This window comes from Peromyscus maniculatus, chromosome 11 (genome assembly GCF_049852395.1).
Source record: "Peromyscus maniculatus bairdii isolate BWxNUB_F1_BW_parent chromosome 11, HU_Pman_BW_mat_3.1, whole genome shotgun sequence".
Lineage (NCBI taxonomy): Eukaryota > Metazoa > Chordata > Mammalia > Rodentia > Cricetidae > Peromyscus > Peromyscus maniculatus.
In genome coordinates this window covers 61,526,156-61,538,033 of record NC_134862.1, presented here as the reverse complement: position 1 = coordinate 61,538,033, position 11,878 = coordinate 61,526,156, and the positions used below count along the sequence as shown (strand labels likewise).

The 11,878-nt window shown below is 45.8% G+C and overlaps 1 protein-coding gene across 3 annotated transcripts in view; it reads left to right on the top strand.

Annotated features, from left to right (window-relative positions):
• Rgl1 (ral guanine nucleotide dissociation stimulator like 1) overlaps positions 1-11,878 on the top strand; it is a 255,966-nt gene that overhangs the window by 226,266 nt on the left and 17,822 nt on the right. For all 3 annotated transcript variants that reach the window (XM_076547614.1, XM_076547615.1, XM_076547616.1), the window contains 4 exons: positions 3,229-3,318; positions 5,670-5,756; positions 7,342-7,374; positions 10,147-10,268. In XM_076547614.1, the coding sequence (XP_076403729.1) occupies positions 3,229-3,318; positions 5,670-5,756; positions 7,342-7,374; positions 10,147-10,268 (332 nt within the window). The remainder of the gene's footprint in view (positions 1-3,228; positions 3,319-5,669; positions 5,757-7,341; positions 7,375-10,146; positions 10,269-11,878) is intronic.

Genomic DNA, 11,878 nt, shown 5'->3' with positions numbered 1-11,878 from the left:
CATTGCCTGGTGACAGTCTTCTGGCTGAAACCTTAGATGCAGGCTATATCTAGACATTAAAGATCCCATAAACCTTTCTCAAATGGAGACACCCACCTCAGCACTCTGAGTTAAATGTCACATAAGGCTCCAGTCCCAAAGAATTGAAAAACTTGGCGGTGAGTTCAGGTGGCCTGTGCATTGTCATGAGTGCTGGTGGAATGCGTTGGGCAGGCCATATGTGTGTGTGGATCCCTTTACCACCATCTCTGTTGATCATTATTCATGTGAAGTGTATAGTTCTGGGTGTAACTTCTCAACACAGTTGTAAATAATGAGATCAAGGTACTTAAGATCTCAAAATAAGTGCTAAGAAAAACTACTGGGCCCTGTCTCTCAGATGTTACTCCTAGACTCTGCTTTATGGTTGGGTAATCTTAGTTTAAAACGACCTGTCTTCTACTTCTGGGTGAATATAACATGCCACTTCTCTACTATTATGGCCCAGACAGTGTAATACTTAGTAAACATTGTGGTTTTCCTTCTAACTCTTGAGAAAATATTTTTTAAAATTTCTTTTCAAAGACTGTCTTAAATTTATGATTTCTTAAACCTTATGATTTCTGGAACTTAGAATAATTACAAATCATTGAATCTATAGATTTCAAAACAACAGAAAGCAAAATACCACCAAATTGTGGTTCTTATGACTCTTGGTGGTTGACAATTATCTCTGGTTGCTTTAATATAAACATCTTCTAAAAAAAAAACCTTCACGAGTCTGGCTCTGGTGGAAATGAATGGTCAGTGAAACGCTACAAGATGTTAATATCAAGGTCGGAGCAAAAGGCCATTCACACTGCAAAACCCCATCCAAACAAAAGTTTCCGGTAGCTTCTGAGCTGCAATTTCACCATCATATCTTAAAATTGAGCCAGAACCCAGCAGACAAAGTAACTGGAGACCTCGCAGAAGTCTCTCTGAGGCCCTGGAACAACATGAAGGCAGCTGGATTCTGCAAAAGCAGAGATAAAGGAAAAGTGAGACAAAGGGGAGAGACTCGTACTAGGGAGAAGGTCAGTGGTAGAGAGGGCAGGAGGAGCGGGGACCCGAGTGAGAGGTTGGAGGAAGTACATGGAGAAAACTGAAATCCACTGACACAGAGGTGACAGCTGAAGTCATTTCCGACGACGACACAAGTCTGTTGGAAAACAAGATGACTTGGGAAGAGAGAAGAGTAGCCGAGAGTCTGAGTGTGAGCTGTGGAGGCAGGAGGAAAGAACCAGAGCAGTGCATTACAGGAGCCCACAGATGGTTGAGGAAAGTTCACCGCGGTGGTGTGGTGGGATGGCAGTGTAAAGAACTTCAGTCCACAGGAAGAAGTGACTGCAAATATTGATATGACAATTGAATGGATTTCCAGTTGACATTCCAGCGGGAAGACCTAGCAGTGACCGGACGCCTCTTCCTTCTTTGTCCTTATCCTTTTCCTTAGACACTGTGTGGTGAGGCTAACCTTGAATTTACAGTGTAGCGCAGGCTGGCCTTGAACTCATGATCCTCCTGCCTTGACCTCCCAACTGCTCAGATTATAGGAGTGTACTGCCCGTGCTGACTTGTCAGTTTTGTGGTAGGGCTGCAGGAATGGACTCCCACTCTCAGGAAACCAGGAAGTCATGAAATCAACAAATCTTGCTCCTCCTCTCTGGTCTTCTTCTCTCCTGCTCCTAGGAGGGAGTCTTCAGTGCTCCTTAAGATCCCTCTGTTGGTTTATGATTCTTAGGTTTAACTTTTTAGAATTCCAAATAAGAATTTTAGGTAAGCAGGGCATGGTGGAACATACTTAGTCCTGGCACTTGGGAGGCAGAGGCATGTGACCCTCTGTGGTGCCAGCCTGTTCTATAGCAAGTTCTAGGCTAGCCAGAATTACATTGTTAAACTCTGTATTAAAAAAAAAACACACACACACAATAATTTTAGACAAATCTGAAATAATGCCCAGCGCCCTCGCTCTACCCATAATTGAGGTTCTGGAAGAAGTGATACACCAAGGAGAGGTTGACGCTTGTCTTCGTGTCAGGCAGAATTGATTTCTCACTCCAAACTAGGTCTGTAAGACCTGGGAGCGCTTGTCACCGCCTGGTATGGGAAGTGGCACAGGCTAGACTACTGTCATGAGTCCCCAGGAAATCTGTGTGGATGTCATTAGGTGACAGCTCTGGCCCGTCTCATCTGTAGCAGGAACTACTGAGATGGATTCTGTGCCCCAGGGGCATCCCCCAGACAGGATCCCAGCTGGTTAATGGTAGGATGTATCGATGCCTTGGCACTGTCGGTCAGGCGCTGACACCCAGAAAGATTCCTTTTGTAATTGTAAGGTAATATAAGGTCACATGCTTATAATGCAATCAACCCGGGAGAAACTGACTAAGGAAAAACTAGTATAGAGGTCACACCGAATTGCAAAACCTTCCATTCATGCAGTTCCTGGAAAATGAGAACTTAACAAGACCCTGAAACCACAAAGCTGAAACATTTTATGTTCAGTCAGCAAACCCATGATTAGTTGTTACGTAGGAGCTGGGTTCTCATGCCAGGGAGCAGGCAGAGAGCTTGGGTGGCCATCTGTCCTCAACCCCCAAGAAGAAGGGGAGACTTGTAAGAGTTCCAAACTGGAGAGACATCACAGGGAGACGGAGGAAACCCTGCACAGGACCCACCTTTCAGTAGTTGGGATGTGCCCTAACACTGGACTTCCTCAAAACCTTGCTGTGCAAAGGTTTCATTTGGCTAAGAAGTACCACACAGTCCCCTTCCTTCACGGAATGTGGCACGTTCATTCCAGGCCAAGAGAAAGAAGTCATAAAATGTTCAGGAAGAAAGCTTCATTTCTAAGACATAAGATGACTTGGCATGAAACCCAGGATATATGTAAAAACGTCTCTCATTTTGAGAATCACCTATCTTGTGTTGATGACTGATTTTCTAGTGGAATTAGGGACCCTGCTTTTACAGAGGTGGGGGGTAGGGTAGTATAATCGCAGACCACCACTTGCAGAGGTTAGTCTGTAGCAAGGCCCCCAAGCACAGCCACAACACAGCCTGAGGGCCTGCAGGAGGCCTCTTCATTTGTATGACACCTTGGGACGCAGGAAGAGATTGCATTCCAGAACCTAGACACCTCTTTCCTTCTCTCCTGATTGGTATCCTCCATGACCCTCCTCTGTGTACGCTCGCTCTGCTTCTTAGGAAGGAACCTCAAAATTTGCAAACCTGGACAGCAGCGTGAAAGAAAACCAGAAGCGGACCCAGAGGCGGCTGCAGCTGCAGAAGGACATGGTATGTCTGCCCCTGTTCCCTGGCAGGAGAGTGGCCCTGTGAACTTGACTAGGCAGCTGGCATATGACCCCAGCATCTTCCGTCTGCAGGGCACCCACACTTGTCAAAGGTCTCTCCCATTCTTTGCCTTAACCTGGGAGGTTTTTAGCAAAAGTATTAGACTCAGTGAGAAATGAATACCAAGAGGTGCAAATTCCACATAGTACACCCCCCAAACAGATGATGGTGTAGGAAAGTGCAATGGGCGTGTCCCCATCCCTCTTGGCACCCCCTCACACACTCTTACAGATGATGGTGTAGGAAAGTGTGCGGTGGGCGTGTCCCCGTCCCTCTTGCCGTCCCCCCTCCCACTTTTACACTAGCATGCTGGTACCACTTTGCTCAGAAGCCTCCTAGGCTTTCCACCTACATCAGCTTTGAGCATGTCATGGCCGAGGAAAGACATTGTCCCCTGCTAGGAAGGTTGGTCTTTGTATTTAGAGATCATCATTTCATTTGTTCCCAGTCTCCCTAATCATTACCTAGCTCTCCTTGCTAATTCTGGGTCCTAACCGGATCTAGTTCAGTTCTGAGAATCCCATGCCTCCTCTGAAGGCAGAGGGACAGCTATCATCATCTTTGGTTCTGTCCTTAAATCCCCAGCTTTTAGCAGAGGGTGTGGGGACAGAAGGGGAGATTAGAGACTAGACAAATGAATATTCTCACCCTTGCCTGGCGAGAACTTTCCTTAGGGCTGCTGGACATAAACCAGTAATATTTGTTTTTTGAGTACGAGAACGCCTCTGTAACCTAAAGCTGATCAAACTCAAGAGTGTTTCACATTTGGGGGTTGTTGGAAGACAGTTAAAAATAGCGCTGGGGAGGGTATTTTAGTTCAGGATAAGACCTTGTACACACGGCGGGGAAGGACAGGCTGAAGTAGAGCTGACAGTAAGTTTCCGAAGGACAAAGTCCTGCGTGGTGTGAACTGGCGGAGGACACGGCGGCCTGCCTCGCGCCAAGTGGCCTGGGCTTGTCCTGGCCCAGACTTTGTATTCCTGCCAGAATTTCCCTAACTGCATATGTAAGAAGGTGTCGCCCACCATTTATTTTCCCTGACGAGTGCGTGTACCTCAGTGGCCTTGTGGAGAACAGAGACGGTTTCAAAGCAGATCTCGTGAGATGAAAGTATAAACCTTGACTCATTTCTCCCCACTACTTTTTTTTTTTTTTTTTTTTTTTTTTTTTAAGACAGAGTTTCTTTGTGTAGCTTTGTGCCTTTCCTGGATCTCGCTCTGTAGACCAGGCTGGCTTCGAACTCACAGAGATCCACCTGCCTCTGCCTAGGATTAAAGGTGTGTGCCACCGCCACGTGGCATTTCTCCCTGCTTTTAACACCGTCTATAACGGCACTATAACAGCAGTCCTAAGAAATGTACACCAACAGAATCCTGTCAGTTAAAACCCGGACCTCGCTTGGAATTCACCTCTGTTGTTCTAGGACGCAGTCCAGCATGCCAGCAGCGCTTAGCTGTCATGATTTTCTAATCACTTCTGGTCCATGGCAGCTTCAAAGTCTTAACTTGTTTGTCATGACCTCGGCAGTCATCAGGAGCACCACCCAGGAGTCCTGTAGAATCCCCCACAGTCTGAATTTGTCTTTGTTTGTCTAGTGATTAAACTGAGGTCACACCTGCTTGGAAAGAATTTCCCAGAGATGAAATACCCCTCTTGTCACATCCTGTCAAAGAGCTATGTGGTGTCGGTGAGGCATCTGCTGTCATGTTGACGGTGTCCCTGATGATGAGACCACCACTAACTTGGTTAAAGCAGAGTTTGCCAAATTAACCTGTGGGAAGTCACTCACTCCTCTCTCCCTATCTTTCTGAAGGCGATTCACTAATAGGGATGGCCCATACGCCTTTCAGTGGGAAATAGTGGTCTGTTCTTTTTTTTTTTTTTTTTTTTTTTTTTTTTTTTTTTTTTTTTGGTTTTTCGAGAGTGGTCTGTTCTTAATGATGCTGAGGCCATGGCTCTCCAGGGCATTCCAAACAGCTGGAAGTGTCTGCACACACTGAAGAGAGCAGACCCCACTGACCAGAGCCTGAGCACAGTAGACCCCACTGTGAACACACTGGTACACATGTGTGATCTGGTTAGAGGCTTGCTTTTCCTGAATGAAAGTTAGACATGGGGTCATACAGTTCCTGTCCTGTTTGCGTGGGGCTTTAAAACAATTCCAGTCCTGCAGGAGACACTAATGACTGACTCCAGATTAGTCTTGCCCGGGTCTGTTTTCTCTGGTGTGTGGGTTACCGAAGCCATTGAACATTTCAGCAACAGTAAAGACAGCCCTGCTGACTCCTTTTCAGGGTGTGATGCAGGGGACCGTACCTTACCTGGGCACCTTCCTGACCGACCTGACCATGCTGGACACTGCTCTTCAGGACTACATTGAGGTGGGTTCTCTCTCTGTAGCAGCCAGCAGCCTTCTTCTTGGCTGCATGGAGAAGAAGTTTGTTTCTCTCAGTATTTATTTAGAGCCCACAATGCACATGGCAGTAGGCTGGGCAGTGGGAGAGCAAACCAAACCAAACACTAGAAGATGCCAGAAATGACGCAGAGGCCAGTGAAAGGAATCACCGCCTCCCGAACCAGGTAGCCATGATAGAAATGGTAGCCATGTGAGCAGAACACAGTGGAAGGCAAGGGAGCATGTTAGGTGATGGAGCATGGCCAGGTCCATATGAAGACACATGGTTAAAATGCCTTTTGAGGGGTGGGGTCTGAGCGTGGGGACTGCAGATGGACTTGAAGGGACAATACACCCCAACTCTCTGCCTGGAGAGTAAAGAATGAGCCAGACTAAAGAGTTTTCAAGTAGGTCCTTGTTCCATTGTAATTATTGTGTAACCGCCACCTGTTCTGGAGTATACACTTGGATCGACCCACTGTCTTTCTTTTGCAGTGAAGACAGGTAAATTCCACTCAAACAAGCAGCCTGTTAGTAGCAGTAATAAAATATTAAGTAGAAAGGATTTTATATTTGAAATGAGATTTAAAGATATCTGTGGGTTTTGTTTTGTTTTGTTTTTGTTTTTTTTCGAGACAGGGTTTCTCTTTGTAGCTTCAGTGCCTGTCCAGGATCTCGCTCTGTAGACCAGGCTGGCCTCAGACTCACAGAGATCCGCCTGGCTCTGCCTCCTGAGTGCTGGGATTAAAGGTGTGGGTCACCACCGCCCAGCGAGATTTAAAGATATTTGTAGGACTCAACTTCTAACTCAGAGCCCTGGCCTCTCCTGTCCTGGTTCAGTTCCTAGCAATGCCTAATAACCATAAACAAGTCACAGACAAACCTAAACACAGCACACTACAAAACCTGTCTGTGTATGTCCACATCACAGCTTCTCCTCTGCAACCTGCTTTGCATGGACTGCAGCTAGAAAGGAAGCTGTTTTAAATACTTGCAAGTATTCTCTAAGTGGTGTAGACATGCTCTTTCACTTTGCATGTCCTCTGCCTCAGTTTATCTTGGGAAACACCCATCCAGTACTGAGGAACTGCATGGGCTGGGCAAATACTGAGAACTTAAGTTTACCGTACTGAGAATGGGGATGGTGGTGATGAAGAATCGAAACTTCATTTCCATGGTGCCGTGGAGACTTCCCTTATAATAAACCATTGACAATTTGGTTTCCAGTGTGAGTCAGTGGCATCTGTGTTTGTTGTGTTGGGTCGAGGGGACGAGTGGAGTGCATTTTTGCTCTTCACTGGCTTGGCAAGTGTGTTGGATTCTGACTCCCGGGGCTTTATCGCTGTTACTGTAGTTGGTTTCAGGTTTTAAGAGATGGCTGCCTACCATGCCCTGTCATAAATGAACATTTTTCTCCCAGGAAAAGATGATTGTCTTCCTCTGTAGTTGCCGTGTTAATAAGATCATTAATAATTACAAGCCTATCATCTCTTTGACCTATGTAGTGTGACCCACAACAGCCCAGGGCTCTGCGGCTTGGTTGGTTACGTTCTTCTAAACATTTCTTTCAGGGTGGACTGATCAACTTTGAGAAACGGAGAAGGGTGAGTAGAGTCCCTGCCTGTGGTTTGCCATTTTATTTCGTTTGGGCATGAAAAGCTGAAAGACGGGGAGACAAAGTTTGTTCTTCTGTTAGTTTTTGGAGAGGCAGAAAAATGATACTCATTGAACATTTCAGTATCCCATTATGTTTGGCATGTTCCTGTACATCACTCCACAAGAACCCTGCAAGGCCTTTTTCTTCATCTTCAGTTAACGGTGAGGATGGAAGAGACTGAGTAGCTGGTCCAGAGTCAGCTGGGAATGAGTTCAGATTTTGTCCAGCTGCAAAGCTCATTAATAAATTAAAGGTAGTGTAGAGCTGGGCGCACAGCACAATGGGAGGGCACCTGGCCTAGATGCATAAGGTCCTGCATTTGATCCCTAAAACATGCATGCGCGCACACACAGAGACAGAGAGAGATTGAGAGATTTCTTTCTTTACCCCCATCTCATCTCCTTCTTCACAGCTACTTTTAGAAAAACAGGTTTACTCTATAGTTAGTAATAATGTATTATGCATATGAAAATTATTGCTGAGAATAGATTTTGAATATTCTCCTACAAAGAAGTATGTGAAACACTTAATATGTTAGTTTGCTTGATTTAGTCATTCCACAGTGAATACCTATTCCAAAATATCATGTTGTGTACACCTTGAATGTATGCTTCTCCCTGACATCGAGACAGGGTTTTTTCTGTGTAGCCCTGATTGTTCTGAACTAGCTCTGTAAGCCAGGCTGGCCTCAAACTCACAGAGATCTGCCTGCCTCTGTTTTCCAAGTGCTGGGATTAAAGGCATGCACACCCCTCCCCAACATATCATTTTTTGTCAGTTGAATAGAAACAAGTTCATCTATTAAGGAAATAGGTTTCTAAGAGTGAATGACATTAATAAAGATAATTAGTAGACTCCTGTGGGTCTGTCTGGGTGAGGAAAGGACATAGTCAGTCTTCTCCATTAGATGGTTATCTTTTATCTTTCCTGTCACTATAGGAAGGATGTTCTATATCATACTTAAACCTTTCTATGGATAGAATAGTTCTGCACTACGGTTTGTTTTAAAGTGTACATGTTGCTATAATTTTTGTTTCAAATGGACATGAGATAGGCATTTGAGTGTTTGAAAGGAAACTGAGTGAGTGCTGTACCTGCCCTGGAATGCTTTGCTGTCTTCCATTCATCTGTCCATCCTTCCATTCTACCGGCACTGGTTATGTACCTACCAGGGAGCTCGGAAACTTCTGCAGCAGGAAACCAGAGCTCCCTACCCTCCTGAAGTCCACAGTCCAGGAGGGAGCCAGGCAGACGAGCAGGCAACCCTAATTCATCTTTGTCCAAGCTCAAAGCAGAGGTGGGGGGTCTTAGAGAAGCACATAGGAGGCCAGAGAACAGTGCAGGAGCAAAGACCGTGGGGCTTGATGCAGACATGGTGCGGAGCAGCTGGCCAGGCTAGGCTCCTTAGCAACAAGATACCAACATGGACCCACAGGAGCTTTCTGTCCCTCATCCACTGGACCTTCTGTGGTATGGGGGTAAATATTCCTTGACAGCGCCAGGGAAGGGATGAGACTACCGATGTGAAGTCACTTCTGTCCCGTCCTGTTAGACCTCCACAATGCCCAGGCTCGATCCTTTAACTTCAGCATAAACCTGGAAACGACATTCTTTCCTTTTAAGACTAAGATGTGAGACATTTTCCAAGTTCTGAGTATGAAACCTGAAGCTACAGTTTGTCCTCAATGATGACATTAAGGAAGGGACCTTGAAGCATGTGCAAAGTTCTAAATAAATTTGGACATAATCACGTACGTGCTTCTCTTGTTCTTGTGAGTTACAGAAGGTTAGTTAAATGATTTCCTGGAGTAGTAAAAACCCACGGATTTGGGCAACCTAAACACTGAGGTTTATGAGACCCGCACTGTTGAGATGGTCAGCCCACCAGTGCATAGTTATTGAGGGGAAGGGTTGGAGAGGTGGCTGCAGATGCGGGGCTATGGCTCTTCCCTGGAAATATTTCCCTCCCTTCTTCTCTCCCTCCCTCCCTCCCTCCCTCCCTCCCTCCCTCCCTCCCTCCCTCCCTCCCTCCCTCCCTCCCTCCCTCCCTCCTCTCCCTCTGTCCCTCCTCTCCCTCCCTCCCTCCCTCCCTCCTCCTCTCCCTTCCTCCCTCCCTCCCTCCCTCCCTTTCTGCCTTCCTTCCTTCCTTCCTTCCTTCCTTCCTTCCTTCCTTCCTTCCTTCCTTCCTTCCTTCCTTCCTACTTTTCTTCCTTTTTTTTTTTTTTAAAGAAATTGAAGTAAAATGTTTTTACGTATCTCATCAATCTTATACTTAAAAGAAAAAATTCCAAGAATGGAAACAGGAAGGAAAAGGTACCATTATAAATTAATTGAGTTGGTGACTAGTTGGACTTCTTTTGATGGTTTGTTTTAGTCATATGAATTCTTTTTTGCAAGGAGAAGAGAGCATTAAGAATCGAAACATAAAGGACTGAAGGAGTTTGAAGTGATATATATGTGTATTTTTAGATTTATTTTTGTTTGCAGTACCAACCAGGGATTAACCCAGAGTGTTATGTATGCCAGGCACACACTCTACCACCAAACTCCATCCCACCCCTGAGTTAGAGCTTCTAAGATTCATTTCCTCTCTAAAGCAGCAGGATTTGAGAGTCCTCCTCAATGGTTTACCCTTAAGGTGTTATGTTTCCATGTTGAAAAGATTTTCGTTGGTTGCATCTTATTACTCAGTCTCTTTTTCATTTTCTGTCTCTTTTAGGAATTTGAAGTGATTGCCCAGATAAAGCTCCTGCAGTCTGCCTGCAACAGCTATTGCATGACCCCAGACCAGAAGTTTATCCAGTGGTTCCAGAGGCAGCAGCTTCTAACAGAGGAGGAGAGGTAGGGCTGGTCTGTCTGTCACCTGTCAGGGAGGAACTGGGGTTCTGGCAAGATGACTGAGGAAGCCAGGACCTTGTTGGGTCATCTCTTCAGTGGCTCTTGGGTAGCTGTTCTAGGGTCCTGGGTCCTTGGTTTTCAGAGGGAAGCTGAATGGACAGGACTAGTGAATGGGCTTTTAAGTCTTACCCTGCCACTCATCTTTGAAAACTTGAACGACCCTTTATTCTTCCTCAACTTCAGGATGCCTGTTTGTAAAATGTTTGTTCTAAGTATGAAATCATATTCTGAAAAGCACTGTTAGAATGCTAATCATGCTTGTCATCATACTACCACTGCCGTTGTGAGAGAGTTCACAGCGTTAGCTTTCAGGGAGAGAGGAGGAGGAGAGGAAGAGGAAGAGGAAGAAGAAAGGAGGAGGAGAAGGAGAAGAAGAGCCCATGAGAAATTAAAATGTGGGGTAATTGAAGTGCTGTGGAACCTACGGCCAGGAGCAGTGGCACCTCTGGGGTGGGTGGGGCCCAGGGCCCAGGTTTCATACACTGGGGCCCAGGGCCCAGGTTTCATACACTGGCTGGTGTGCATGGCAAGGCACATGGAGCCTGACTAGTGCTGTGAACACTGGACGAGTGGGCTAGGACAAGGCACATTGGGTCTAATTAGTGCTGTGAACACTGGACGAGTGGGCTGGGACCTTCCCTCTAGTCTGGTGGCCGTATGTGGCCTGCTGCCTGTTTTCACATTTTAAGTGTCAGAGGGAAAAAATAAAAGAAGAATAATTTGGTATGAGATAGCTATTTGAAATTCAAATTTCAGGATCCATAAATATCACTTTAACGGAATATAGCCCATTCATTTACATCATCTTATCTATGGTTGCTCTCAAGCATTAGAGACAGACCATATGGCCCACAGCCTAAAATACTTACTATCTGATCCGATTCAGAGAAAGTTTGCTGGTCGCTGAGGTAGACCTGAGATTTTCTTTGAAGATTTATCATAAGGCAGAGTGGTATGGACAGCCACATAAGTATTTGCCGATGAGGACTGAGGGCTTTGAGGGGTGCTATAGCGGGTCGTGACAGGCCTGCCTGATTACCACCTCAGCTGTGAGGTGGTTGGATGATGGGCATCATGACCCGCCTACCCACTCACCATGTACCTGTGCTAGATACAGTTCCAGACTTTCACAAGAAGCACCTCAAATCCGAAACACCCTTTGGGCCTCACATTGGTTACTATTTGTCTGGCATACCAATATTTGAAGCCCAGGCATTCTCAATTTTTAATTGAGGAGGTTTTGGCAATTAAAGATAAGGTTTGTAGTTATAGTTTTGTATCTTTATAAATAATATAATTGCTTATGTCTGTTCACCGAAGGTTAGATATTTTACAAAAATACCATCTTTCCTCTTCCTAACATAAAAAATATGTGCACATAAACATAAGCACATTGGAAGGAGGAAGCAGAAAAATGGCGGCGGGGCTCATTGAGGGAGGAAGAGTCTTCCTCTGGCCTTGCGGTGGGATGAGGATGGTCACGGGGCAGGCTGCGGTCAGCGCATGGTGCTGCCTGCGTCACTGGCCTCATGTTGAAGCCTGCAGAACTGTCC